The 27,616-nt window shown below is 42.5% G+C and overlaps 1 protein-coding gene across 1 annotated transcript in view; it reads left to right on the top strand.

The window, feature by feature from the left end:
* The window catches only part of ctnna2 (catenin (cadherin-associated protein), alpha 2), a 1,881,920-nt gene that overhangs the window by 221,694 nt on the left and 1,632,610 nt on the right, over positions 1–27,616 (top strand). The window contains exons 4-5 of the mRNA XM_070866818.1: positions 25,361–25,527; positions 25,822–25,941. Of these exons, the coding sequence (XP_070722919.1) occupies positions 25,361–25,527; positions 25,822–25,941 (287 nt within the window). The remainder of the gene's footprint in view (positions 1–25,360; positions 25,528–25,821; positions 25,942–27,616) is intronic.

Here is a 27,616-nt window from a genome sequence, read left to right as displayed (position 1 = left end):
TAGACTAGGACATCAATCTAGAGCCTACGTTTTGGAAGGCTAGTACTGCAATATGCAGCAATTGCAAACAGCATTCCTGTTTGTGGGATGCTAATGATCACCATTCAAAATATCCTGTTCCTATCAAAGGGTTTTTATGTTAACTGATTCTTGCTCTTTCCCAAATCCAGACCACAGTAGGCAGACAATTTGAAATGAGTGAAAGATCGCCTTTATGTTAATAATAACACTTATTTATATAGCACCTTTAACGTAGTAAAATGTCCCAAGGCGCTTCGCAACAATTTTACAACATGTTAGATATTGACCATTGAGGGAAAGAGAGAAAATGCGTGAGAAGTAAGTGTGTAAAAAGGTTAAAGGCTCGGGTCTGAAGTGGCAGCCAAAATGCGTACGCAGATATACATGTGAAAAAACTTTTAAAAAATTCAAATTAGATTGTAAATAATAGAATAAGGAATAAACAATAGTAAAATCAGTATAATAGAGATGAATTATAATTAAACAAAATGAAATAATATATACCATAATTGTAAATTAAGTTAAAATTAGAAAATCAGCAATTGAATCAAATTAAATCAGTTATTAGCTTTTTTTAAGGTTCAGTCCCTATCCAGTGATGCAATTAATATGGGAGAACCAATCGCTGTCTTCCATCCTTGTGATGTCATTTTATTTATTTTTATTTCTCATTTTGTCCTCTTGCTAGGGCCTGTAATAGCTGCATGCTTGCGCTGCCTCCGTTGTCAGGGAGACGCTGATGTTTAAATCTCCCTCTAGCTGCTCCAGGCTCGGGTTACCTCAGTTGTCAGGGCGAAGCTGATGTTTAAATCTCCTTAACTTAAATTTTAAGTTTACAAACTGTTCCTATTTACATTATATAAGCCGACCAAGGGAAAAAAAATTAATATTGATGTCACACTAAACCAGATGCAATCTCATTAGGCAACTATAGTCCATGTAATATAATTGGGTCACTATAATTATTTCTAAGTAAATTTTTAAAAAACTGTGGAGGTGCTGAGCCCCTGTTGTTTTACATTATTTTGAAGCCTAATTTGAAGCTTGATGGAACTGCTTAGCAGTTTTTGACACATTTAGCCCAGTAAAATAAAGTTCACCTGTCTCAGTTTGAAAACAAAAGGTCAAGGCTGAACATGAAAATGTTGTAATATAAAATGTGATTACATCGTAATGGCTTTTCATTAGCTGAAGGTTAGTTTGATCATAAAACTTTTATATTCTGCTCCAATGTAAACCTTTCTGGTTTCAATGGAGAACTTTTAAATCTTGCAAAAATATGCAGTCACTGTGACAGATTTGAGAGATGCAAAAAAATTAAGCAAGATTACATTATTTAGCAGTCTTGGTGTTTCATGAAAGATTAATTTTGTGGTATTCATTAATTATGGCCTTGGATAGAGAATATTTAGTAAAGCAACTTAATGAATTTTGTATATTGCTCAACTATTTTATTTTCCTCAATCATAACATTTTAATGCTTAGTACAGCACATTCCTAATAATCAGGAAGCGTAATGGGATGCGATAGAACCGACAATCAGACACTTTCCAAGTGATCAAAGTAGATGTTAAACACTGCCCAAGTTGTTCTCTGTCAATAAAGGGATCTCTTGAAGCTGCACTACCCATTTCTGTATAGAATCATAAAACAGCACAGCACAGAAGAGGGCCATTTGGCCCATCGAGTCTGCGCCACCTCTTTTGAAGAGCAGTCCAGTTAGTCCCACTCCCCTGTTCTTTCCCCATATACCTGCAATATTTTCTCCAAATATTTATCCAATTCCCACTTGAAGGCTCCTATTGAATCTGTATCCACCACCCTATCAGGTAATGCTTTCCAAATCCTAACCACTCGTTGCATAAAAAGATTTTTCTTCATGTCGCCTCTGGTTCTTTTGCCAATCACCTTAAATTACATAGGATTACATAGGTTATACAGCACAGAAACCGGACATTTGACCCATGCAGGCATTCATGCTCCACTTGAGCCACCTCCCGTCTTTCCTCATCTAAATCTATCAGCATAACCCTCTATCCCTACTCCCTTGTATGCTTATCTAACCACCCCTTAAATGCATCTATAATCTTCCCTTCAACCACTCCCTGTGATAGCGAGTTCCACATTCTCACCATTCTCTGTGTAATGAAGTTTATTCTGAATTCCCTATTTGATTTCTTGGTGACTATCTTGTATTGATGGCTTCTAGGTATGCTCTTCCCCACAAGTGGAAACATTCTCTCTCTATCCACTCGCTCAAAATCTTTCATAATTTTAAAGACCTCTCTTAGGTCACACTCAGCCTTCTCTTTTCAAGAGAGAAGAGACCCAGCCTGATCATCCTTGCCTGATAAGTATCGCCTCGCATTTCTGGTATCATCCTTGTAAATCTTCTCTGCTCCCTCTCCAGCCCCTCTATATCCTTTTTATAATATGGAGACCAGAATTGAACCAGAAGTGTGGTCTAACTAGAGAGCAGGCCATCCTAGACTTGGTTTGTGTAATGAGAGGGGATTAATTAGCAATCTGGTCGTGTGAGGCCCCTTGGGGAAGAGTGACCATAATATGGTAGAATTCTTCATTAAGATGGGGAGTGACACAGTTAATTCAGAGACTAGGTCCTGAATTTAAAGAAAGATAACTTCGATGGTATGAGACGTGAATTGGCTAGGATAGACTGGCGAATGATACTGAAAGGTTTGACGGTAGATAGGCAATGGCAGACATGTAAAGATCATATGTAAGGATGAACTACAACAATTGTGCAACCCTGTGTGGCGTAAATATAAAACGGGGAAGGTGGCTCAACCGTGGCTAACAAGTGAAATTAAGGATAGTGTTAAATCCAAAGAAGAAGGCCTGCATCCTAGAGTACTTAAGGAGGTGGCCTTGGAAATAGCGGATGCATTGACAGTCATTTTCCAACATTCCATTGACTCTGGATCAGTTCCTATGGAGTGGAGGGTAGCCAATGTAACCCCACTTTTTAAAAAAGGAGGGAGAGAGAAAACAGGGAATTATAGACCGGTCAGCCTGACCTCAGTAGTGGGTAAAATGATGGAATCAATTATTAAGGATGTCATAGCAGTGCATCTGGAAAATGGTGACATGATAGGTCCAAGTCAGCATGGATTTGTGAAAGGGAAATCATGCTTGACAAATCTTCTGGAATTTTTTGAGGATGTTTCCAGTAAAGTGGACAAAGGAGAACCAGTTGATGTGGTATATTTGGACTTTCAGAAGGCTTTCGACAAGGTCCCACACAAGAGATTAATGTGCAAAGTTAAAGCACATGGGATTGGGGGTAGTGTGCTGACGTGGATTGAGAACTGGTTGTCAGACAGGAAGCAAAGAGTAGGAGTAAACGGGTACTTTTCAGAATGGCAGGCAGTGACTAGTGGAGTGCCGCAAGGTTCTGTGCTGGGGCCCCAGCTGTTTACATTGTACATTAATGATTTAGACGAGGGGATTAAATGCAGTATCTCCAAATTTGCGGATGATACTAAGTTGGGTGGCAGTGTGAGCTGCGAGGAGGATGCTATTAGGCTGCAGAGTGACTTGGATAGGTTAGGTGAGTGGGCAAATGCATGGCAGATGAAGTATAATGTGGATAAATGTGAGGTTATCCACTTTGGTGGTAAAAACAGAGAGACAGACTATTATCTGAATGGTGACAGATTAGGAAAAGGGAAGGTGCAACGAGACCTGGGTGTCATGGTACATCAGTCATTGAAGGTTGGCATGCAGGTACAGCAGGCGGTTAAGAAAGCAAATGGCATGTTGGCCTTCATAGCGAGGGGATTTGAATACAGGGGCAGGGAGGTGTTGCTACAGTTGTACAGGGCCTTGGTGAGGCCACACCTGGAGTATTGTGTACAGTTTTGGTCTCCTAACTTGAGGAAGGACATTCTTGCTATTGAGGGAGTGCAGCGAAGGTTCACCAGACTGATTCCCGGGATGGCGGGACTGACCTATCAAGAAAGATTGGATCAATTGGGCTTGTATTCACTGGAGTTCAGAAGAATGAGAGGGGACCTCATAGAAACGTTTAAAATTCTGACGGGTTTAGACAGGTTAGATGCAGAAAGAATGTTCCCAATGTTGGGGAAGTCCAGAACCAGGGGTCACAGTCTGAGGATAAGGGGTAAGCCATTTAGGACCGAGATGAGGAGAAACTTCTTCACCCAGAGAGTGGTGAACCTGTGGAATTCTCTACCACAGAAAGTAGTTGAGGCCAATTCACTAAATATATTCAAAAGGGAGTTAGATGAAGTCCTTACTACTCGGGGGATCAAGGGTTATGGCGAGAAAGCAGGAAGGGGGTACTGAAGTTTCATGTTCAGCCATGAACTCATTGAATGGCGGTGCAGGCTAGAAGGGCTGAATGGCCTGCTCCAGCACCTATTTTCTATGTTTCTATGTTTCTAAGAGGCATATAAATTGGCCAGAAAAAGCAGCAAACTTGAGGACTGGGAGAAATTTAGAATTCAGCAGAGGAGGACGAAGGGTTTAATTAGGAGGGGGAAAATAGAGTAGGAGAGTAAGCTTGCAGGGAACATAAAAACTGACTGCAAAAGTTTCTATAGATATGTGAAGAGAAAAAGCCTTGAAGTCAGAATCAGGTGAATTTATAATGGGGAACAAGGAAATAGCAGACCAATTGAACAAATACTTTGGTTCTGTCTTCACTAAGGAAGACACGAATAATCTCCCGAAAATACTAGGGGACCGAGGGTCTAGCGAGAAGGAGGAACTGAGGGAAATCCTTATTAGTCAGGAAATTGTGTTAGGGAAATTGATGGGATTGAAGGCCGATAAATCCCCAGGGCCTGATAGTCTGCATCCCAGAGTACTTAAGGAATTGGCCCGAGAAATAGTAGATGCATTGGTGGTCATTTTCCAACATGCCATGGACTCTGGATCAGTTCCTATGGATTGGAGGGTAGCTAATGTAACCCCCCTTTTATAAAAGGAGGGAGAAAGAAAATGGGGAAATATAGACTGATTAGCCTGACATCGGTGGTGGGAAAAATGCTGGAATCAATTATTAAAGATGTAATAGCAGTGCATTTGGAAAGCAGTGACAGGATCGGTCCAAGTCAGCATGGATTTATGAAAGGGAAATCATGCTTGACAAATCTTCTAGAATCTTTTGAGGATGTAACTAGTAGAGTGGATAAGGGAGATCCAGTGGATGTAGTGTATTTGGACTTTCAAAAAGGCTTTTGACAAGGTCCCCACACAAGAGATTATGTGTAAAATTAAGGCACAAGATATTGGGGGTAATGTATTGACATGGATAGAGAACTGGTTGGCAGACAGGAAGCAAAGAGTGGGAATAAATGGGTCCTTTTCAGAATGGCAGGCAGTGACTAGTGGAGTACCGCAAGGTTCAGTGCTGGGGTACCAGCAATTTACAATATATATTACTGATTTAGATGAAGGAATTTAATGTAATATCTCCAAGTTTGCAGATGACACTAAGCTGGGTGGCAGTGTGAGCTGTGAGGAGGATGCTAAGAGGCTGCAGAGTGAGTTGGACAGGTTAGGTGAGATGGCAGATGCAGTATAATATGGATAAATGTGAGGTAAAAAAAAAGTGGCTGCAGAGATAGTGGATGCATTGGTTGTAATTTACCAAAATTCCCTCGATGCTGGTGAAGTCCCAATAGATTGGAAACTGCAAATGTAATGCCCTTATTTAAAAAAGGAGGCAGGCAGAAAACTGGAAACTATAGACCAGTTAGCCTAACATCTGTTGTTGGGAAAATGCTGGAATCCATTATTAAGGAAGCAGCAGCAGGACATTTGGAAAAGCATAATACAGTCAAGCAGAGTCAGCATGGATTTATGAAAGGGAAATCATATTTGACAAATTTGCTGGAGTTCTTCGAGGATATAACGAGCAGGATGGATAAGAGGGATGCGTTGTGTTTGGATTTCCAGAAGGCATTGATGAAGTACCACATAAAAGGTTGCTGCTCAAGATAAAAGTTCACAGGGCTTGGGGTAATATATTAGCATGGATAGAGGATTGGCTAACTAACAGAAAACAGAAAGTCGGGATAAATGGGCCATTTTCCAGTTGGCAAACGGTAACTTGTGGGGTACCACAGGGATCAGTGTGGGGGCTTCAACTATTTACAATCTACATGAATGATTTGGATGAAGGGACCGAGTGCAATGTAGCCAAGTTTGCTGATGATACAAAGATGAATGGGAAAGCAAGTTATGAGGAGGGCATGCAAAATCTACAAAGTAATATAGACAGGCTAATTGAGTGGGCAAACATTTGGCAGATGGAGTATAATGTGGGAGAGTGTGAGGTTATCCACTTTGGCAAGAGAAATAAAAAAGAAAATTATTTAAATGGTGGAAAATTACAAAATGCAACTGTACAGAGGGACCTGGGGGTCCTTGTGCTCGAAACACAAAAAGTTAGTATGCAGCTACAGCAAGTAATCAGGAAGGCAAATGGAATGTTGGTCTTTATTGCAAAGAAGATGGAGTATAAAAGCAGAGAAGTCCTGCTACAACTGTCTTGGTAAGGCCACACCTAGAGTACTGCGTACAGTTTTGGTCTTATTTAAGGATCAATATACTTGCATTGGAGGCAGTTCAGAGAATATAAGAACATAAGAAATTGGAGCAGGAGTAGGCCATAAGGCTCCTCGAGCCTGCTCCGCCATTTAATAAGATCATGGCTGATCTGACCATGGACTCAGCTCCACTTCCCTGCCCGCTCCCCATAACTCCTTATCCCCTTATCATCGAAGAAACTGTCAATTTCTGTCTTAAATTTATTTAATGTCCAGCTTCCACAGCTCTCTGAGGCAGCGAATTCCACAGATTCACAACCCTCTGAGAACAATTTCTCCACATCTCAGTTCAAAATGGACTGCCCCTTATCTTAAGATCATGCCCTCTAGTTCTAGTCTCCCCCACCAGTGGAAACATCCTCTCTTCATCCACTTTGTCAAGCCCCCTCATAATCTTATACGTTTTGATAAGATCACCCCTCATTCTTCTGAATTCTAATGAATAGAGGCTCAACCTTTCCTCATAAGTCAACCCACTCATCCCCGGGATCAACCTAGTGAACCTTCTCTGAACTGCTTCCACAGCAAGTATATCCTTTCGTAAATATGGAAACTGCATGCAGTATTCCAGGTGTGGCCTCACCAATATCCTGTAGAGCTGCAACAAGTCTTCCCTGCTTTTATACTCCATCCCCTTTGCAATAAAGGCCAAGATTCCATAGGCCTTCCTGATCACTTGCTGTACCTGCATATTATCCTTTTGTGTTTCATGCACAAGTACCCCCAGGTCCCGCTGTACTGCAGCACTTTGCAATCTTTCTCCATTTAAATAATAACTTGCCCTTTGATTTTTTTCTGCCAAAGTGCATGACCTCACATTTTCCAACATTATACTCCATCTGCCAAATTCTTGCCCACTCACTTAGCCTGTCTATATCCTCCTGCAGCCTCTATGTCCTCCTCACACATTACCCTTCCTCCCATCTTTGTATCGTCAGCAAACTTGGCTACGTTGAAAATTTGAACTGACCTAGCATCGACATTTCTTTGGGGAGAGTTCCAGATCTCTACCAACCTTGTGTGTGAAGAAGTGCTTCCTGATTTCACTTCCAAAAGGCCTACCTCTATCTCAAAATATAATATTGGACAATTTGCTGATTTAGCGCTCCCGATCATTGAACCTCCGTTTTAGCCGAATTTTGCAGATGGAGGCGCAACCTTTTTCCAGGTGCTATCAGGCTCGCTCCGCCGTGATAAATGCCCCAAAATCTCCAAAGCCGAAAATCCAGCCCCATACCTTGATACACATAATGATTGCGTTCGGCAACTGCTATTTATAATTAAAACCGTATTACTAGTTGTATTTATAAATATGTGTGCTCCTGGTAAATAAAGGGTTCTAGTTCCAATTTTCAGAAGAGTGACATTCAGTAGGGAGATGGCTGGAATGATTGCTGTCAGACTTACCGTTCCATGAAGTACTCCATTAAATTTAGTGGGCCACTTTTATAAGAATGTTACAATAACATGCTGAGGTACTTAAATATGCATTGAGAATGCTTTCACTAGACTCCTGACAGAACTTTGCAAATGTCTCACTGTTCTGCAACGGGTAAGAAAATCTGGCAAAGCCACTCATACAATCGTAGAATCACGGAATGGTTACAGCACAGAAGAAAGCCATTCGGCCCGTTGAGCCCGTGCCGGTGCACATACTTCTGAGTGGCATTGTACAATTATAGTAGATTGTCAATGTGATACTGTTGTAAACCATTTGTCTTAAATCATCTCACAAGCAGTGCTCAAATGTTATCCTTTGTATAAAAAAAATTGAGTCTGTTCCATGCACAAAGTGAACTCAGGGATTTTATTTTATCTATTTTGCCACAGAGTTTTGTTGATGCCAGTTCATTGGCTATATTCAAGAAGGAGTTAGATATGGCCTTTATGGCTAAAGAGATCAAGCGGTATGGAGAGAAAGCAGGAAAGGGGTACTGAGGGAATGATCAGCCATGAACTCATTGAATGGTGGTGCAGGCTCGAAGGGCCGAATGGCCTACTCCTGCACCTATTTTCTATGTTTCTATATTACTAAAGGAGTTGAATAATCACAGGTAAAACCTACAAAAGAGAAAACTGATTTTCTTGGTAACCCATGAATGTAATCCAGCAAACCTGATCTGAGGTATTAACCTGCTTATAACATGGATTATTAGTAATAAACTATTTCTTATCACCAGACTTGCCTGAGGCATCTTATTTTTTTATTAACATAGAAATACAGAAACATAGAAAATAGGTGCAGGAGTAGGCCATATGGCCCTTCGAGCCTGCAACGCCATTCAATGAGTTCATGGCTGAACATGCAACTTCAGTACCCTATTTCTGCTTTCTCGCCATACCCCTTGATTCCCCTAGTAGAAAGGACTTCATCGAACTCCTTTTTGAATATATTTAGTGAATTGGCCTCAACAACTTTCTGTGGTAGAGAATTGCACAGGTTCACCACTCTCTGGGTGAAGATGTTTCTCCTCATCTCGGTCCTAAATGGCTTACCCCTTATCCTTAGACTGTGACCCCTGGTTCTGGACTTCCCCAACATTGGGAACATTCTTCCTGTATCTAACCTGTCTAAACCCGTCAGAATTTTAAATGTTTCTATGAGATCCCCTCTCGTTCTTCTGAACTCCAGTGAATACAAGCTCAGTTGATCCAGTCTTTCTTGATATGTCAGTTCCGCCATCCCGGGAATCAGTCTGGTGAATCTTTGCTGCACTCCCTCAATAGCAAGAATGTCCTTCCTTAAGTTAGGAGACCAAAACTGTATACAATACTCCAGGTGTGGCCTCACCAAGGCCCTGTACAACTGTAGTAACACCTCCCTGCTCCTGTACTCAAATCCCCTCGCTCTGAAGGCCAACATGCCATTTGCTTTCTTAACCGCCTGCTGTACCTGCATGCTAACCTTCAATGACTGATGTACCACGACACCCAGGTCTCGTTGCACCTCCCCTTTTCCTAATCTGTCACCATTCAGATAATAGTCTGTCTCTCTGCTTTTACCACCAAAGTGGATAACCTTACATTTATCCACATTATACTTCATCTGCCATGCATTTGCCCACTCACCTAACCTATCCAAGTCACTCTGCAGCTTCATAGCATCCTCCTCGCAGCTCACACTGCCACCCAACTTAGTATCATCGGCAAATTTGGAGATACTACATTTAATCCCCTTGTCTAAATCATTAATGTACATTGTAAACAGCTGGGGCCCCAGCACAGAACCTTGCGGTACCCCACTTGTCACTGCCTGCCATTCTGAAAAGTACCCATTTACTCCTACTCTTTGCTTCCTGTCTGCCAACCAGTTCTCAATCCACATCAGCACACTACCCCCAATCCCATGTGCTTTAACTTTGCACATTAATCTCTTTTGCGACAGTTGGAACTGGTGCTCTCCACTCTCCCGTCCTGCGACAGTTGGAACTGGTGCTCTCCACTCTCCCGTTGTTGTAGGAGGGAGGACTTTAGATTCCTGAACAATTGGGACCGCATCTGGGGAAGGTGGGACCTGTACAAGTCGGACAGGTTAGACCTCAACAGAGACGGGACCAATGTTCTCACGGGTGGTTTTGATAGTACGGTTGGGAGGGCTTTAAACTAGCTTGGCAGGGGGATGGAAACCCAGGAGAGGGCTCTGAGCTAGTTAGAGTGGGTGAGAGCTCAGATGAACAGAACCCCAAGAAAGAATGCAAAAGACAGGAGGCAACAGAGCAGAGTAGCACTGGGGTAAGTGTAAACCACAAGGTGATAGGAAGGGACAATATGTATGAATATAAAGGGGCTGTAGGAGGGGTCAAAACTAAAAATCATGGTTTAAATACTTGTATTAAAACACTTTACCGAAACGTACACAGCATTCGAAACAAAGTAAATGAGTTGACGGCACAAATCATTACAAATGGGTATGATTTGGTGGCCATTACTGAAACGTGGTTGCAGGGTGGCCAAGACTGGGAATTAAACATACAGGGGTATCTGACAATTCGGAAAGATAGACAAGAAGGGAAAGGAGGTGGGGTAGCTCTGTTAATAAAGGATGGTATCAGGGCAGTTGTGAGAGGATATTAGCTCTAATGAACAAAATGTTGAATCATTGTGGGTGGAGATTAGAGATAGTAAGGGGAAAAAGTCACTGGTGGGTGTAGTTTATAGGCCCCCAAATAATAACTTCACGGTGGGGCAGACTATAATCAGGGAAATAATGGAGACATGTGAAAAAGGAATGGCAGTAATCATGGGGGATTTTAACCTACATATCGATTGGTCAAATCAAATCGCACGGGGTAGCCTGGAGGAGGAATTCATAGAATGCATACGGGATTGTTTGTTAGAACAGTATGTTACGGAACCTACAAGGGAGCAAGCTATCTTAGATCTGGTCCTGTGTAATGAGACAGGAATAATAAACGATCTCCTGGTAAAAGATCCTCTCGGAATGAGTGATCACAGTATGGTTGAATTTGTAATACAGATTGAGGGTGAGGAAGTAGTGTCTCAAACGAGCGTACTATGCTTAAATAAAGAGGACTACAGTGGGATGAGGGCAGAGTTGGCTAAAGTAGACTGGAAACACAGACTAAATGGTGGCACAATTGAGGAACAGTGGAGAACTTTTAAGGCGCTCTTTCATAGTGCTCAACAAAAATATATTCCAGTGAAAAAGTGCGGTAAGAGAAGGGATAACCAGCCGTGGATAACCAAGGAAATAAAGGAGAGTATCAAATTAAAAACCAATGCATATAAGGTGGCCAAGTTTAGTGGGAAACTAGAAGATTGGGAAAATTTTAAACGACAGCAAAGAATGACGAAGAAAGCAATAAAGAAGGGGAAGATAGATTACGAAAGTAAACTTGCGCAAAACATCAAAACAGATAGTAAAAGCTTTTACCGATATATAAAACGGAAGAGAGTGACTAAAGTAAATGTTGGTCCCTTAGAAGGGGGATTTAATAATGGGAAATGTGGAAATGGCTGAGACCTTAAACAATTATTTTACTTCGGTCTTCACAGTGGAAGACACAAAAACCATGCCAAAAATTGCTGGTCACGGGAATGTGGGAAGGGAGGACCTTGAGACAATCACTATCACTAGAGGGGTAGTGCTGGACAGGCTAATGGGACTCAAGGTAGACAAGTCCCCTGGTCCTGATGAAATGCATCCCAGGGTATTAAAAGAGATGGCGGAAGTTATAGCAGATGCATTCGTTATAATCTACCAAAATTCTCTGGACTCTGGGGAGGTGCTATCAGATTGGAAAGCAGCTAATGTAACACCTCTGTTTAAAAAAGGGGGCAGACAACAGGCCGGTTAGTTTAACATCTGTAGTGGGGAAAATGCTTGAAGCTATCATTAAGGAAGAAATAGCGGGACATCTAGTTAGGAATAGTGCAATCAAACAGACACAACATGGATTCATGAAGGGGAAATCATGTGTAACTAATTTACTGAAATTCTTTGAGGATATAACGAGCATGGTGGATAGAGGTGTACTGATGGATGTGGTGTATTTAGATTTCCAAAAGGCATTCGATAAGGTGCCACACAAAAGGTTACTGCAGAAGATAAAGGTACGCGGAGTCAGAGGAAATGTATTAGCATGGATCGAGAATTGGCTGGCTAACAGAAAGCAGAAAGTCCAGATAAATGGGTCCTTTTCGGGTTGGAAATCAGTGGTTGGTGGTGTGCCACAGGGATCGGTGCTGGGACCACAACTGTTTACAATATACATAGATGACCTGGAAGAGGGGACAGAGTGTAGTGTAACAAAATTTGCAGATGACACAAAGATTAGTGGGAAAGCGGGTTGTGATGAGGACACAGAGAGGCTACAAACAGATTTAGATAGGTTAAGCGAATGGGTTAAGGTTTGGCAGATGGAATACAATGTCGGAAAATGTGAGATCATCCACCTTGGGGGAAAATAAAACAATAAAAGGGAATATTATTTGAATGGGGTGATCTTATAGAAACATTTAAAATAATGAAAGGGATAGACAAGATAGAGGCAGAGAGGTTGTTTCCACTGGTCGGGGAGACTAGAACTAGGAGGCACAGCCTCAAAATACGGGGGAGCCAATTTAAAACTGAGTTGAGAAGGAATTTCTTCTCCCAGAGGGTTGTGAATCTGTGGAATTCTCTGCCCAAGAAAGCAGTTGAGGCTAGCTCATTGAATATTTTCAAATCACAGATAGATAGATTTTTAACCAATAAGGGAATTAAGGGTTATGGGGAGCGGGCGGGTAATTGTAGCTGAGTCCACGGCCAGTTCAGCCATGATCTTGTTGAATGGCGGAGCAGGCTCGAGGGACTCGATGGCCTACTCCTGTTCCTAATTCTTATGTTCTTATGTTTTTATTAATGTTGGGGAAGTCCAGAACCAGGGGTCACAGTCTAAGGATAAGGGGTAAGCCATTTAGGACCGAGATGAGGAAAAACTTCTTCTCCCAGAGAGTGGTGAATCTGTGGAATTCTCTACCACAGAAAGTTGTTGAGGCCAATTCACTAAATATATTCAAAAAGGAGTTAGATGTAGTCCTTACTACTCGGGGAATCAACGGGTATGGCGAGAAAGCAGGAATGGGGTACTGAAGTTGCATATTCAGCCATGAACTCATTGAATGGCGGTCGCTCGAAGGGCTGAATGGCCTACTCCTGCACCTATTTCCTATGTTTCTTGTGTGGGACCTTGTCGAAGACCTTCTGAAAGTCCAAATATACCACATCAACTGGTTCTCCCTTGTCCGCTCTACTGGATATATCCTCAAAAAATTCCAGAAGATTTGTCGAGCATGATTTCCCTTTCACCAATCCATGCTGACTTTGACCTATCATGTCACCTCTCCAAATGTGCTGCTATGACATCCTTAATAATTGATTCCATCATTTTACCCACTACTGATGTCAGGCTGACCGGTCTATAATTCCCTGTTTTCTCTCCCTCCTTTTTTAAAAAGTGGTGTTACATTGGCTACCCTCCACTCCATAGGAACTGATCCAGAGTTTATGGAATGTTGGAAAATGACTGTCAATGCATCTGCTATTTTCAAGGTCACCTCCTTAAGTAATCTGGGATGCAGTCCATCAGGCCCTAGGGATTTATCGGCCTTCAATCCCATCAATTTCCCCAACACAATTTGCCGACTAATAAGGATTTCCCTCAGTTCCTCCTTCTTACTAGACCCTCTGACTCCTTTTTTCTCCAGAAGGTTGTTTGTGTTCTCCTTAGTGAATCCCGAACCAAAGTACTTGTTCGTCACACATGAGCTGCACATTAATGGAGTGGAAGCCTTTTCTGTTCCTGTACATCTTGGAATCCTCTAAAGGTGCTCACAAGGTGATATGGGTACAATCAATACAGCCCTGTACGTTGTGGAAGCCAGCAATCCTGGAGAAGCCCACAGCCCTGTCATGGATTGCTTGGGCGGTCATGGGGAACTTTATGAAGTCAATTCCTATGTGCATACAGTGCAGCCGTAACCTGGTGAATGCAGACATGTGTTGTATGTTGAGAGATGGCGCACACGTCTCCAGTTGTCGCTTGAAATGATCTGGGCGCATAGAATGAAAGTGTAGTCGTCCTGATGCTTCTAGGTTGCAGGTTTGCTTTGACCAACTCACAGAACTCAGTTATAACTTCTTTGCGGAAACGCAGCTTTCTGACACAGTCTGCATCTCTCAGGTGGAGGTACGAGCACTTGTCTCGATATACCTGAGGTGGGTAAGGCCTCCTGCCCAGCACCTTATGGGCTCTGATGTTCCTGATGTGATGAAGTTGAATAAATTGTCTCCTACATAGCACCATGATGCAGAAGGCTTGCACGAGGTATGGCATTGTCAGTATTGCCCCCATACTTAAATTTAACCTTTGAAAGAAGCTTAAAATGGCAGGAAAGCAGGCAGGCAGGACAGGTTCGCAGTTCTTTCCCTCCCCAAGGTCTGTGTGAATCGACCACACCCAAAGGTGCCTCCCCCCCCCCCCCCCTCAATCTCCCTTAACAAATTGCAGTCTTGTGACTTCTCCTCTCTTTCGACCCCCCCCCCCCCCCCACTTAACTAATTGGAGTCTTGTAACTTCGCGCCCTCTCTCTCCCTCTGCTTTCCCCCCCCACTACGATCGGCACCTTGCTCCCTGGGGTCGAAGCCTTCCAATCGGCCTCTCTCTCGCTCTCTTTCTCTCTCTCTCTCCTTTCTTTCTCTCCCCATGGCTTGTTTTGTAGCCGAACCCCTGTGTCTGGGCGCAGGGCCGATTCTGCTACGACCCTCCAGCCCTGCTTCAGGATGTTCGGTGGTGGCGTGTGAGTGAATAAAAAAAAGTTTAAAAAAAGTTGAACTTTATTATTGATTTTGACAGTGTTCTTTACTTCCTCCAAAATCTTCAATTGAAAAACAATGACGTCTTTCAGTTACGATTTTGTGAATGTGCGCTGGTTTTCTTAAGTGCGCAGAAGGTTTTTCGTGAGTGGCCAGATATGCCGACCTCCGAGGAAAAAATGTTGGTCTAACTGCAAAAAATTGAAAACCTGCGCAGACGTGAGGGAACGCCCCCATGACGTTAAAAAAAAAAACTGGCCTAGAAAAATCGTAACTAAGTTATTATGCTGGCTCAGATCGCAGGGGGAAACTTGGAAAAAAAATACCCCAGAAAAAAACGGCACTCCAAAAAAATGGTGCAAATGAACGGGGAAAATTGAGCCCCATCTCGCTAATCTCCAGCCCGCTACTCACCCCCTCTCCCCGAGATATCTCCGCTCCTGTAATTTTGCCCTCTTTTGAGCATCCACGATTTTAATCGTCCTAGCATTGATGGCCATGTCTTCAGTTGTTTAGGCCCTAAGCTCTGGATTTTCCTCGTAAAACCTTTCTACTTCTCTTTCCTACTTCAAGATGCTCCTTAAAACCTACGTCTTTGACCAAGCTCTGCCCCAGTTTCTCCTTGTGTGGCTCCGTGTCAAATGTTTTGTTATAACATACCTGTGAAGTGCCTTGGGACGTTTTACTATGCTAAAGGCGTTCTATAAATGCAAGTTGTTGTTTTGTTATAATATAGACCATAAACATGCATTGGGACTGCTGTCATTGAACCAAGATCAAATTACCTGTTGCTTATTCTCAGCATCATTCCAAAGTGTTGTGCTGAGGCTGAATTTGGTATTCATCAGATCCTATGTACCAAAATATATCAACAACTGGGCAGAAGTCCCTAGTATCTTTCAATTGATACCTCCCAAGAGCCATTCAAGAACCATGTAAAGTCATAATACTGCAACTGACATCTGTGAATTGTAGTCTTCAATTAAGGATGAAGTTACCACATATATAGATAAAGAGAAATAGTTAGAAGTAGCCAACATTGATTTCAAAAAGAATGATGGTGCTTGATAAACACTATATAATCTTAGGAAGTAACAGACATGGTAGGTGGGATAAAATTCATAGAAATGCATATTCATCCCCCTTCCCAGCGTGCTGGATTAAAAATTGGTTAAAATGAAGAAAACAGTATGAGTTGAGGGCAGTTTCTCAGTGGTTAGAAGTGGGTAATGGTATTCCACGAGGTTCAGTTCTGAGGCCACCTCTGTTCACTATGTATATCTGTGATTTGGATGTAGGCCTACTGGGAGTGGTAAAGTTTATAGATGATGGCAAAATAGGAGGAATAGGTAATTCTTTTGAAGACCAAAGCAAGGGTGGTTGATAAGATAGGACACTGGGCTAAAATGTGGCAAATGTAATTCTGTATTTTATATTCTGAATGGGGTAGGCTTGGTGCTTGGAAGAGCAGAGAGACAATGCAGAGTTTCGGGTTCACAGGACCTTAAAGGCAGCACCTCGGGCAGTTTTTTAAAAAAAAGCCAAGAGGTGTAGAATGTAAACAGCAAGTGCTGTGTGCAGTCCTGGGCTCCACTCTGTGGGAAGGATATTGAGGCTTTAACAATGGAGATTCACTAGAATGCTGCCTCGTATGAGGAAATACAAATATGGAGAAAGACTTTTTTTTCCATTTGAACAATATAGATTATGAGTTGATATGATAGAAATGTTTAAAATTACAAAGGGTTGAGACCGGTTAAAGAAGACTGTTTCCAATATTTGAAAGGTCTAGAACGAGATGCCATAGACACAAGATTAAATTTAGAACAGGGAACAAGAAAAACTTCTACAATAAAGAGTTGAGGATGTGGCATTCATTAGTATAGAGGTAAAAATACGGGTCAAGATTTCTTAGGTGCTTCTCTCGCTCTGTCGCCGTAACTTTGGCGGAAACCCCGTTTACATGCTGAAGTTACAGCAACGGAGTGAGAAAAGCCCTGAGGAAATTCACCCCCAGTGTTAACATTGAAGATTTGATTGAAATGGCAGATATAGGAAAAAGGGATGAAAGCATAGGGCAACAAGGTGAGTAAATGTGATCAGGATTATTTGCGCTCGTGTGGTGGGTAAATGCCGACACAGCGTGGTTGGGTTTAAATGACCTGTGTAACTGCTATGTATGGAGACACCATCCAATGTATCTCACTGGTTTAACCCACTTCTCAAGATGATGAGCAAAGTTGTTGAATATACCAAATCCCCAGGTGATTTTGCCAATAACACAATATTCAAAAAAAGCATTGTAATTCTTTCAGAAATATCTGGAAGCGGTACTCTAGGGCAATACTTCATGATGCTACTTGTGTCGATGTTGAAGGTATAAAGTTAATTAGGAGACAGTGGATAAGCTTGCCTTATTCTTCTTGAGAGAGAGGGGTTTAATGAGCCTCCCACGAAGTTATATGGATCTTGGAGCTGGAATATCGGTTGGAATATCCAGATAAAATCCAAGATTTTGTCAGAGCTTTCAGCCTCTTGAGGGCTGCACAAAAATCCTTGCGCAAATCAGTGGATATTGTCTGAACTTTACAAGTTCTGATTTTGTATGATACCACAACTTGCCCAGCACATTCCTTACAAGAAAGTTCAGCCAGCTCAAGCCTTATGGCCTATCTTTAGGAAGAGTTGTGCAATAGCACGAGTAGATTTTCGATCTTGATTAGACATGTAATTTTTGTTTTCCTTCCAATTGCTGGTGATGGAGTAGCACTCAATATTGCAGCATGACTTAATAAATTCTCTCTGGAGTTTCAGTATTGTTTAATGTAACATTTTACTATCATCTTCCCGCGCCCCTGGACCTTGTATTTTCAGTGTTCAGCTTTTCTCAGTCAGCTGCACTTCCTCCAAGCGAGAAGCCAAACTAGAAAGGGTTAAAGTGAATATAGCCTAAAAATGAATTCTTGCTGCAGGAACAAATCAACAGAAGAACTGTTGCTTCAAACTCAAGTGCATTGGTGAGCTTTTCGTATGTTAAATATTTATTTATTAATTATTGATGAGTAATTGAGGATTACTGTTTAAAATGCAAATGTTTTTCTTCGTGTGTTTTTTCAGTGATGTTTGGGTCGTCAGTTCGAGTTCATTTTTAATATTTCTGCAATCCACAGAGCACTTAAATTAATTATTTTAGGCACTATGAAAAGTGAAGCAAGAAATTAAAATTTCAAAAGATTTATCTCCATAAGCTTGATATATATGCATAAAATTTTATGATATATCAGGGAGTGGAATACAGGCCAAGATCAGATCAGCCATGATCTTATTGCATGGCGGAGCAGGCTCGAGGGACCAAATAACCTACTCCTCCTATTTCTTATGTTCTTACATAAAACTAGAGTTCTGTTTCGAATTACATTATTTAGCACTATTTGAAATAAATGGTAGTTTTAATAGTTGATCCCTGTAAAGTTGACAACTCTGACTTTTAAAACGATTGAGCATTTCTTATTTTCAAATCATATATCAGAAAATCGTCCAATACTTTTAAAATTTTATTGATAACAAATGATTCCAATATATGGTATGGGTCTTGTTAGAAGTATGTAGATTCGAAAAATGCCAAGTATTGACGAGCACCTGAAACCGCAAGTAACAAATTTAGAATTGAAATATTGAAGTCCTTGCAAAGGCCCGACAGTGGCATCCCCATAAAGTGGCAAGGAGTGAATACATGACCCTCTCTAAATGCCTGGGTCTACCATTGTGGTATGGCATGTCTGTCATGCAGAGTCTCAAAATTCTAAATTGTTTAGACTTCAAGTGCTGGGTGCTGTCCTGAAGGAGGTTATTTTGGAGGTGTACAGCAGAGGTGTCAAAACATTTTCTTTTCGTGGGCCAGTCAAGTGCTTATCATAGAGACAGCAAACAACACACAGAAATGGTGTTTACTCCATCCACCACTACCATTAGGAACCCACTTGGGATCACCCAGGTTTCTTGTCCTTTTGATGTTTTTGATGCTGGCACTATTCTCCTCCATTTTTCAACTGAATGCTGAAACGCTCCTGCCGACAGCCATGCTCTCAGCTCCAAAGAAATGATCGAGTTACATGGCTCAGATCTGTCACTTGCTAGTCAGTCTTACTACAGATGTCTCTACTTGGAATGATTGTAGACAATTTCATATTGTATATTTCCAGTGGTGAGGCTCAAACAGAGCTTCATTCTTTTTGAGTTATTCAGCTGGCTTCATTTGTGGAGATTTTCTGACCTATTATGATGTTGCCTCTTCATTTTGAGTACTATTAATACTTTCTGCATTTTCATGTTATTGTAAATTAATTAGAGTAGAGAAAAAGTATGAGGCTGTATTTATTCTTAGAATTAAAAGCTGTCAATAAACATCTACGAATTATGTGGTTTAAGTTTGCACATGATCTCCTTGGAACAAATTTATAGCTTTATTTTCTTGCAGTCATCCATAAAAATAATTTATAACCTTAATTGCAACAATTATCATTCAGATTTGTTAGAGTACCAAATTAAGTGTCCAAAAAATATTCAAATGTAGATACTGGATCTGTGCAAGTGTTTCATGACAATTTCTATTAAGATTTGCAAGTGCTGAGCGTTACAATTGGCTATGTACCTAGATGTACTAGTGGAATTCTGAAACGCTGTGGTGTACGACGTCAAAACTACATATTAAATTCAGTAGGGAAAAGATTAAAGTTGCATATACAAACTAGGTCATGGTTGAATCATATCTGCACTGTTACTGGCTCTCACTGCATTGTTAAACAGCTGGTTCTGTCATTTCATTCCTTCGAAATGCCAAAAATACCAACCTATACATATTCCTTCTCCCTTAAGTTTTGAAGTTGACAGCCAGCTACAAAGTGCCCTATAAAAGTAAATATTCAGGGAACTTGTAACTACTGTAAATCTACAATGTTATTTCATCTGTTCACTTACCATTTACTATTTTTAATCTCTATAACCTAAGCTTATGGTCTAATGTTTATTCTACCACCGTTCAAAGTTCTGGAAGGTCTTGAGGGGATATGATATAACTAGTAAGCTGAAATACATTAATGAGGTGATACCTACACTCGCTACAGATTACCTAGGTAAGGTAAAGATATGGGGCTAGAACCTCCACTCTTTTTGCATACTTAACGCCCGTTTTACCGCTGAAATGACGTATAACGCCCATTATGGCACAAAATGGAAACTGATGGGCATTTTTAGGAAACTTATCACCAAGCGTTACTTTCCCCATGTGCTTAACAGCAAGAAAAAATATTACCACCCACCCGCTTTTTTGGGGCGTAATCAGCAGAATGGACGAAATCAACGCCCATAATATCGCCAAGCGTTACTTTCCGTACGGAATTAAGAGAGATTCAGTATTAACACCAGCCCACTGTTTTTTGTCGTAAAGAGCATATTTACCCAAACTAGCGGCCATGAGATCGCCCAGTGTCAATTTCACCACCTCGCGCACACATCACCCACAATATCGCTCGCCCAAAAAAGTGGAACGAACGCCAGCGGTGTGGCTGGGGCATTTGTTAAATCCCACTCTTGCGTGAAGAGCTGATATCGGAAAGATTTGCCTGAAAGAGCGCTGATGTGAGTGACAACGCTGTCACACTGTTGTGTGTGTGCAGCTCAGACATCAATGGTGCCCATCACCTTGGTGCCAGTTAAAGTTTAAGTTGATAAGTTCTATTTAACCCTTTCATGGTAAGGAATCACTGGTGTGCAACGGTCCAGCTATCTGAGACAATGCGCAACAAGGTTATGTTCAATAACAAAAAATTAATACCAACATTGGTCTGAAATCATAAGTATCACAGCCAATTACACCCAACCCCTGCCCACACCACACTTTTTCCACCATTGACATAAATCACATGTTTAACATGTCCAGCAACACAGAATAGAAAGGCAAAGCAGGAGCGTGGTCCCCAGCCCCCATACATTGCAACAAATTGCATACACCCAGATGGAGATATAGCACAGCCATCACCTGCACACATGCACCTCACTCTCCTTCCCCCCTCCCCTTATTCTCTCCACCTCTACCCGTTCCCCCTCCTCGCTCCACAGCGCCTGGCCGATGAACTCCTCAGGCGGTGCCTCATTGAGGGGGCTGAAGGCAGATGCGGTCGTTGCACGGGTACGGGAGCGGGGGGTGCCGAGGGGACAACATTCTCTGATATGGAAGCAGGATCTTGGTCCTTGCTCTCATCTGTCATTCGCAGTGGTAGTGCGGAACCTAGGGGTGGGGTGCCGCGCTCGGGGACCACTGGGAGGTCAGTGGCAGTAGTGTTCCTGGCTATCGCTTCCAGGGTCTTCGCCATGCGCGAAATGTACACTGTCATGGTGGCCAGCTGTCAGGATATGCCCCCGCAATGCTTCGATGAGCTGGTCACCAATGTCAACAGTCCTCCTGGACAACTGTATAATCTCTCCGCTCTCAGGTCACACTCGTGGAACAGATCTGCCGCGTCCACGAGGCCTCCGTGGGGTTGGCGTCATCCTGGGGACAAATGGGATGCCCTGTGGCGAGGTGCTTGGGGCCGGTACATCCAGAGTGAAGGCGGGATTGACTGGAGGACCTCTAATGGCCTTGGAGTGGGATGGCTTCTGGAGCGTGGCGATGCAGGTTCTTCGAAGTCCGCGCTCTCATCCGTGGAGAACATACTCAGCGGATTGACGGGCGAGAATCGGAGCTCCTCAGCACCAGATGTAGTAGGATTGTCCGCCGACTCCTGCCCCGCGCCCTCACCTTCTGGCCTCTGGTCTTGCCTGGGGTGGCGCTGCTAGCTGAGCTGCAAAACACGAGTGAGGTTATTAGAGGAGAAGGCGGTGCTAGGGTGACGAGGTGAGTTCAGCGCTACACACAGGATATGCACGACAAAAGCACCACCGCTATCAAAGTCATCACAGAGATCATATTTCATGACCATCAACACATTGTGCATTGCAATGATTTGCATTAGGCCAGCATTATTTCTGTGACAATTTTAGAAATCACCTATCACAGATGAGTGGGCTTTGCACCTATAGAATTTACATGATGCAATAGTGTAAGCTTTACTCATGTGGCATTACTTCAGGGTCTGCAGATGCGTCTGTGGCTGTCCGGGGGTGCTTCCTCACGAGTGCGAGCACACGCTCTTCCATGTCAGTGATGTCACTGGGGACTGGTGGCTCCCCACCCATTCGCCTCTGCACAGACCTCATCGTCGATAGCTTCGTCTGTAAAAGGTGACAGGACGACATGGCATGAGATCATTGCGTGATATCATTGCTTGGTACTGTCACAGAGACTGATACACACACAACCGACAGATGTAATCATGATTAACATAGAAACATAGAAAATAGGTGCAGGAACAGGCCATTCAGCCCTTCGAGCCTGCACTGCCACTCAATATGATCATGGCTGATCATGCAACTTCAATACCCCACTCACGCCTTCTCTCTACACCCTGATCCCTTTTGCCGTAAGGGCAACATTTAACTCCCTCTTGAATATATCCAATGAACTGGACTCAACAACTTTCTGTGATAGAGAATTCCACAGGTTCTCCACTCTCTGGGTGAAAAAGTTTCTCCTTATCTCGGTCCTATATGGCTTACCCCTTATTCTTAGACTGTGACCCCTGCTTCTGGACTTCTCCAACATCGGGAACATTCTTCCTGCATCTAACCTGTCCAGTCCCGTCATAATTTTATATTTCTGAGATCCCCTCTCATTCATCTAAATTCTAGTGAGTATAAGCCTAGCCGATGCAGTCTTTCTTCATGTGTCAGTCCTGCCATCCCGGGAATTAGTCTGGTGAGCCTTCGCTGCACTCCCTCAATAACGAGCACGTCCTTCCTCAGATTATGAGACCAAAATTGCACACAATACTCGAGGTGTGGTCTCACCAAGGCCCTGTACAACCGCAATAAGACCTCCCTGCTCCTATACTCACATCCTCTCACTATGAAGGCCAGCATGCCATTTGCTTTCTTTACTGCCTGCTGTACCTGCATGCCTACTTTCAGTGCCTGATGTACCATTGCACCTCCCCTTTTAACTAATCTGTCATCATTCAGATAATAATCTGCCGCCTTGTTTTTGCCACCAAAGTGGATAACCTCACATTTATCCACATTATACTGCATCTGCCATGCATTTGCCAATTAACCTAACCTGTCCAAGTCACCCTGCAGCCTCTTGACATCCTCCTCACAGCTCACACTGCCACCCAGCTTTGTCATCTGCAAACTTGGAGATATTATATTCAATTCCTTCGTCCAAATCATTGATGTATATTGTAAATAGCTGGGGTCCCAGCACCGAATCTTGCGGCACCCCACTAGTCACTGCCTGCCATTCTGAAAAGGACCCGTTTATTCCCACTCTTTGCTTCCTGTCTGCCAACCAGTTCTCTACCCATGTCAATACACTACCCCTTATATCATGTATCTCAATTTTGCACACTAATCTCTTGTGTGGGACCTTGTCAAAAGCCTTTTGAAAGTCCAAATACACCACCTCCACTCCCTTATCCACTCTACTAGTTACATCCTCAAAAATGAACATTCTTTACCTAAAGACATACAACGTGACCGCAGGCTTTGAGCTCAACATTCCCAGTAAAAGTGCAAGACCTCACATCTGCTGATAGTCACTCATGACTTACAAATCAAATTATATAAATACATAAGTACATGTAAATCAATGTAATACTTACTCTTGCAGATCCCACAAGGTCATTCCATCGTTTGCGGCATTGGTTGCCCTCATGCACCTCGTTGGTCGCCGACGAGACCACCTCTGCTATCTCGGTCCATATCTTCTGGTATGCCTTTGGCTGGGCTTCCCACACCCTCCCTGTGTCAAATCACCCCAGCGTGACTCGACCTCCTGCAGGAGGGAGGCATTTGCCTCGTCCAAGAACCTCCTGGCTCTTTTGCGTCCTCCAATGTGATCCTCTCACTGCTCTCTCCAGCGTCGGTCTCCACAGTGTGCTATGATGCCGCCTCCTCCTCCCTCTCCATTATAAACCAAATTTGGTCAAATATGTGGCTGGTAACACCTACTTTTTGTTTGCCTACTTGCTGTGAAGCTCTAAAGTCTCCTTCCTCCCAAAGCAGCCACCTACACCCAGCCGCACCTTCAGTCCCTCTGAGCTCCCTCTCTGTCTCCTCTTCTGCGTATGTCATGGTGACCCTTGATGTCCAGAATCGCGGAAATCGAGCGTTGCTAAGGGTGGCCACACTTTACGGCAGAAGGTTAAAAAATTTAACGCTACCCCCCATTTTATATCGCACACGGTAATGCCCATTTTCAAAAGTGGAGACTCGGTAGTTTGAGAGTGGACGAGAAGCCGGCGATCTGAAAACCCTATTTTACTGCCCACGCCGGAAATATCGCCCATTTTTGGCCGATAACCACAAAAGTGGGGGTTCTAGCCAATGATCCTGGTCATAGAAAGTGCGTGCTTGTTAGTGGGAGTAGTCTGAGACACTGAGCCTGAGTAAAATATCTGGACTAATATTCTAGAATATAATATAGTCCTTATCTACATCTGATAATGACAAAGATACTGGTCCAGAATTTACTGCAGCTGGTGAATGAATGGCGCTTGCCCTTGCCCGTTTAATTTCCATGAGTCTTTACACTGGAAGTTGCTGAAAATGAGAGATTGAAATGGTGTGGCACCCTCTGCAGGGCATCTGGGATCTGTGAACAGGGCAGGCAGTTGTGTATCTCCTTAACCAACAGATTGAAATATTGTGAAATGAACAGCGCAGAGTCTGAAGTGAGTGTTGTAATAGCAACTACAATATCAAATCAGGTACAAAGAGGATAAGAAAGATTGTCTTTTCTCTCAATCAAAAGAAAAACTTAAAAAAAAATTATTTATATTTTTTAAAAATCTCAACAATTAAAAGCTGAAGGAATGAGACTCCACTAAAAAGAATTTGGACTGAAATTGACAAGTCTCAACTTTCTGTGGCGAGTTGAGTTGATTTACCATGCGAGTTCAGGAACTTCACTCTGTTCAATGCATATTAATGGTGAGTCAGACCGTGTGATGTCATTTTCATGGTGCCAACAGTGGAGATGGTCAGCTCTGGCAAGAACTTATGATTTTTGCGTTTAACCACGAATCTGCCCTCGCCTGAAGCGCTGTTAGCCTCATCGTTATTTTGACACTAAATTCTGGCCAAATAAATCTTTGTTTATTTGTAGATGATTTTTACCAAACATATTAAAGGTGATTTTTTTTCATTAGTTTGGAGACGTGTGAAGAATATAAATGTGTTTTGGGTTTTTGTAGCATGAATTGTAAGCAAAATGTTCAATGAAAGTTGTTCATTTTTAACTACTATGTTTCTATCTTCTCTATAGGCGAATCTATGAGAATTGCATCTGCGGAGTTTGCAGAAGACCCATGTTCTTCCGTAAAGCGCGGGACCATGGTTCGGGCAGCCCGTGCTCTGCTGTCTGCAGTAACCCGTCTGCTGATCCTTGCTGACATGGCGGATGTCATGAGGCTTTTAACTCATTTAAAAATTGTAAGATTTTAATTTATTACTGATTTAATAGCTAGTTAGATTTTAGAATATTAGGTTTTGGATATGTAACTGACAAAATTCAAATTTCTTTCCTAGTCATTTAATTTAAGGGTGCAAATAAGAAAAATATTTTTCACAGTAGCAGTTCTATCCAGGACCCCGTGAAATGTGTTTGAATATTTATTTATAAAATATTGAACGTAGACCTTGACTCTTCACCTGGATTTTGCAGTTTAAAAAAAAATGTGGTAATGTCTTGAGTTGAAATGCAGGATATCTTTATTAAACGTACAGGTAGAAGAAGCTCTGGATGCAGTGAAGAATGCGACCAATGAGCAGGATCTGGCTAGTCGCTTCAAGGAATTTGGGAAGGAGATGGTCAAGCTCAATTATGTGGCTGCTAGAAGACAGCAGGTATGACAAAAATCTTTTTGTCCACCTTGCAATGTTTACGATTTTGCTGAGAAGAAAGGGCCAAATTCAAGTAGTTTCAGTCAAGTTCCAGCAGTCACAGTGAAAAAGCACAAAAGTTTCTGAACCAGTTGAAACTAGTCAGTAAAGAAAATCAGCAATCTCATTGTTATGAAGAATAAATGTAGAGAATTCCAATTACTTACTGGCATAAATCAATGTTTTATCCACTCCTTTCACTCACTTACAAAGTTACTAAGGGCTAGACTTTCCACTTCCCGCTGCCACCGCCCGTATCTCGGTGGTAATCGGGCTGTATGAAGATAGGGAGTCATCCATAATGCCCGATTAACGCTGAGATCGAAAGCCGCAACTTTTACCTGATTCCCTCCCAGCTGTAGTGGTGGCGGCAGTGTGCAGCAGCAGGCGGTCTCAGTTGTCATGTAAGGCCGGCTTCATCTCGAGCGGCCTTACTGCACATGCGCGAGTTTTTTTTATCATTTACAGCTGAAGCTTTCTTTCTCAGCATATCAATTTCCTTCAAGGCAATTTTCCATCAGTGTCTAGCGCAGCCAATGGCCCAGATTTTGCTGCCAAAATAACAGTAAGTTTAATGACGCTCACTGTTAATAATGTCTAAATCATCCAGCTACTTGTGGTGAGGAAGAGTTACCCCATGAATTGCGCATCTTCACAATTTGTTGGACGATTTGTGTCGCTCTGCTGTTAGCCTTGCAGAAATGACAGCTCGCCCTCAACCTCCCCATGAGTTTCAAGAAATTGTTGCATTTGTGCATTATACACGAATTAAATTCGACACAGAAAGTTAGGACTGCTGCTTTAATAGGAGATTTATGTTCCTGCGACCTAGGCGGCTAATGGAATTGCCTCATTAGTGGAGTGAAGAGAGCAAGATGCAAAACTGTAAATGAATGTTCCTGTGCCACCAATGGAGGTCCACTGAAAAAGTCACGGTTCGTGCAATTCACCATAAAATGGGCAGAAAGACTCTGCTCTGGATTCACCACCTCCTCTGTGCTTGGTGTGTGCCTTCACTGCCAGGGCATGGAAGCAATGTTTCAACACCCCCACCCCACCCCACACCCACCCAGACAAAATGCGATAGTGATATAAATTGTCCTTGAAATGCAAATTTTGATAACGGTCACACTGAATTCCTGGCAGATCTCAGGATTGGGCACCGGAAAATAGGGCAGAACCTGGTTCCCACGATTTTTGGGCTGTGGGGGAGGAGCCGTTGGTGGTCTTTGCACCTGCTCCACTAAACCAGCAACTCAACAAATCAAGGTCAGAGTGAGAAAAAAGTTGATCAAGTTAGTATCAGAGCATAGCTGCTTCGGTGGCAAATTCATGAATCAGAGCCTGCCAAGGATAACCAAGAGTGCCAAATGGAGTTCATTGAAAGTAAAGCAGAGCCCACAGAATTTAACATTTATTGGGTGAAAATACAACTCTGAAATTAATAACGAAAGGCTTTATTACTGCTCGACAAGAATACAATTTGTAGTTTTAAGTCAACCAGATTTAAAGACTGTAAGCCAGCAGGAAATCTGTAACAAAATAATACTCAATAAATGATGCTTCAATATTCTTAACAATCATAAATCTGAAAAAGCCAAAGCAACAGTGGCTCAGAAACTCGATCTTTCATTTATAA

This window comes from Pristiophorus japonicus, chromosome 2 (assembly GCF_044704955.1).
Source record: "Pristiophorus japonicus isolate sPriJap1 chromosome 2, sPriJap1.hap1, whole genome shotgun sequence".
Lineage (NCBI taxonomy): Eukaryota > Metazoa > Chordata > Chondrichthyes > Pristiophoridae > Pristiophorus > Pristiophorus japonicus.
Note: the sequence above shows the minus strand (reverse complement) of the source record. Positions and strands in the feature narration are given on the sequence as shown.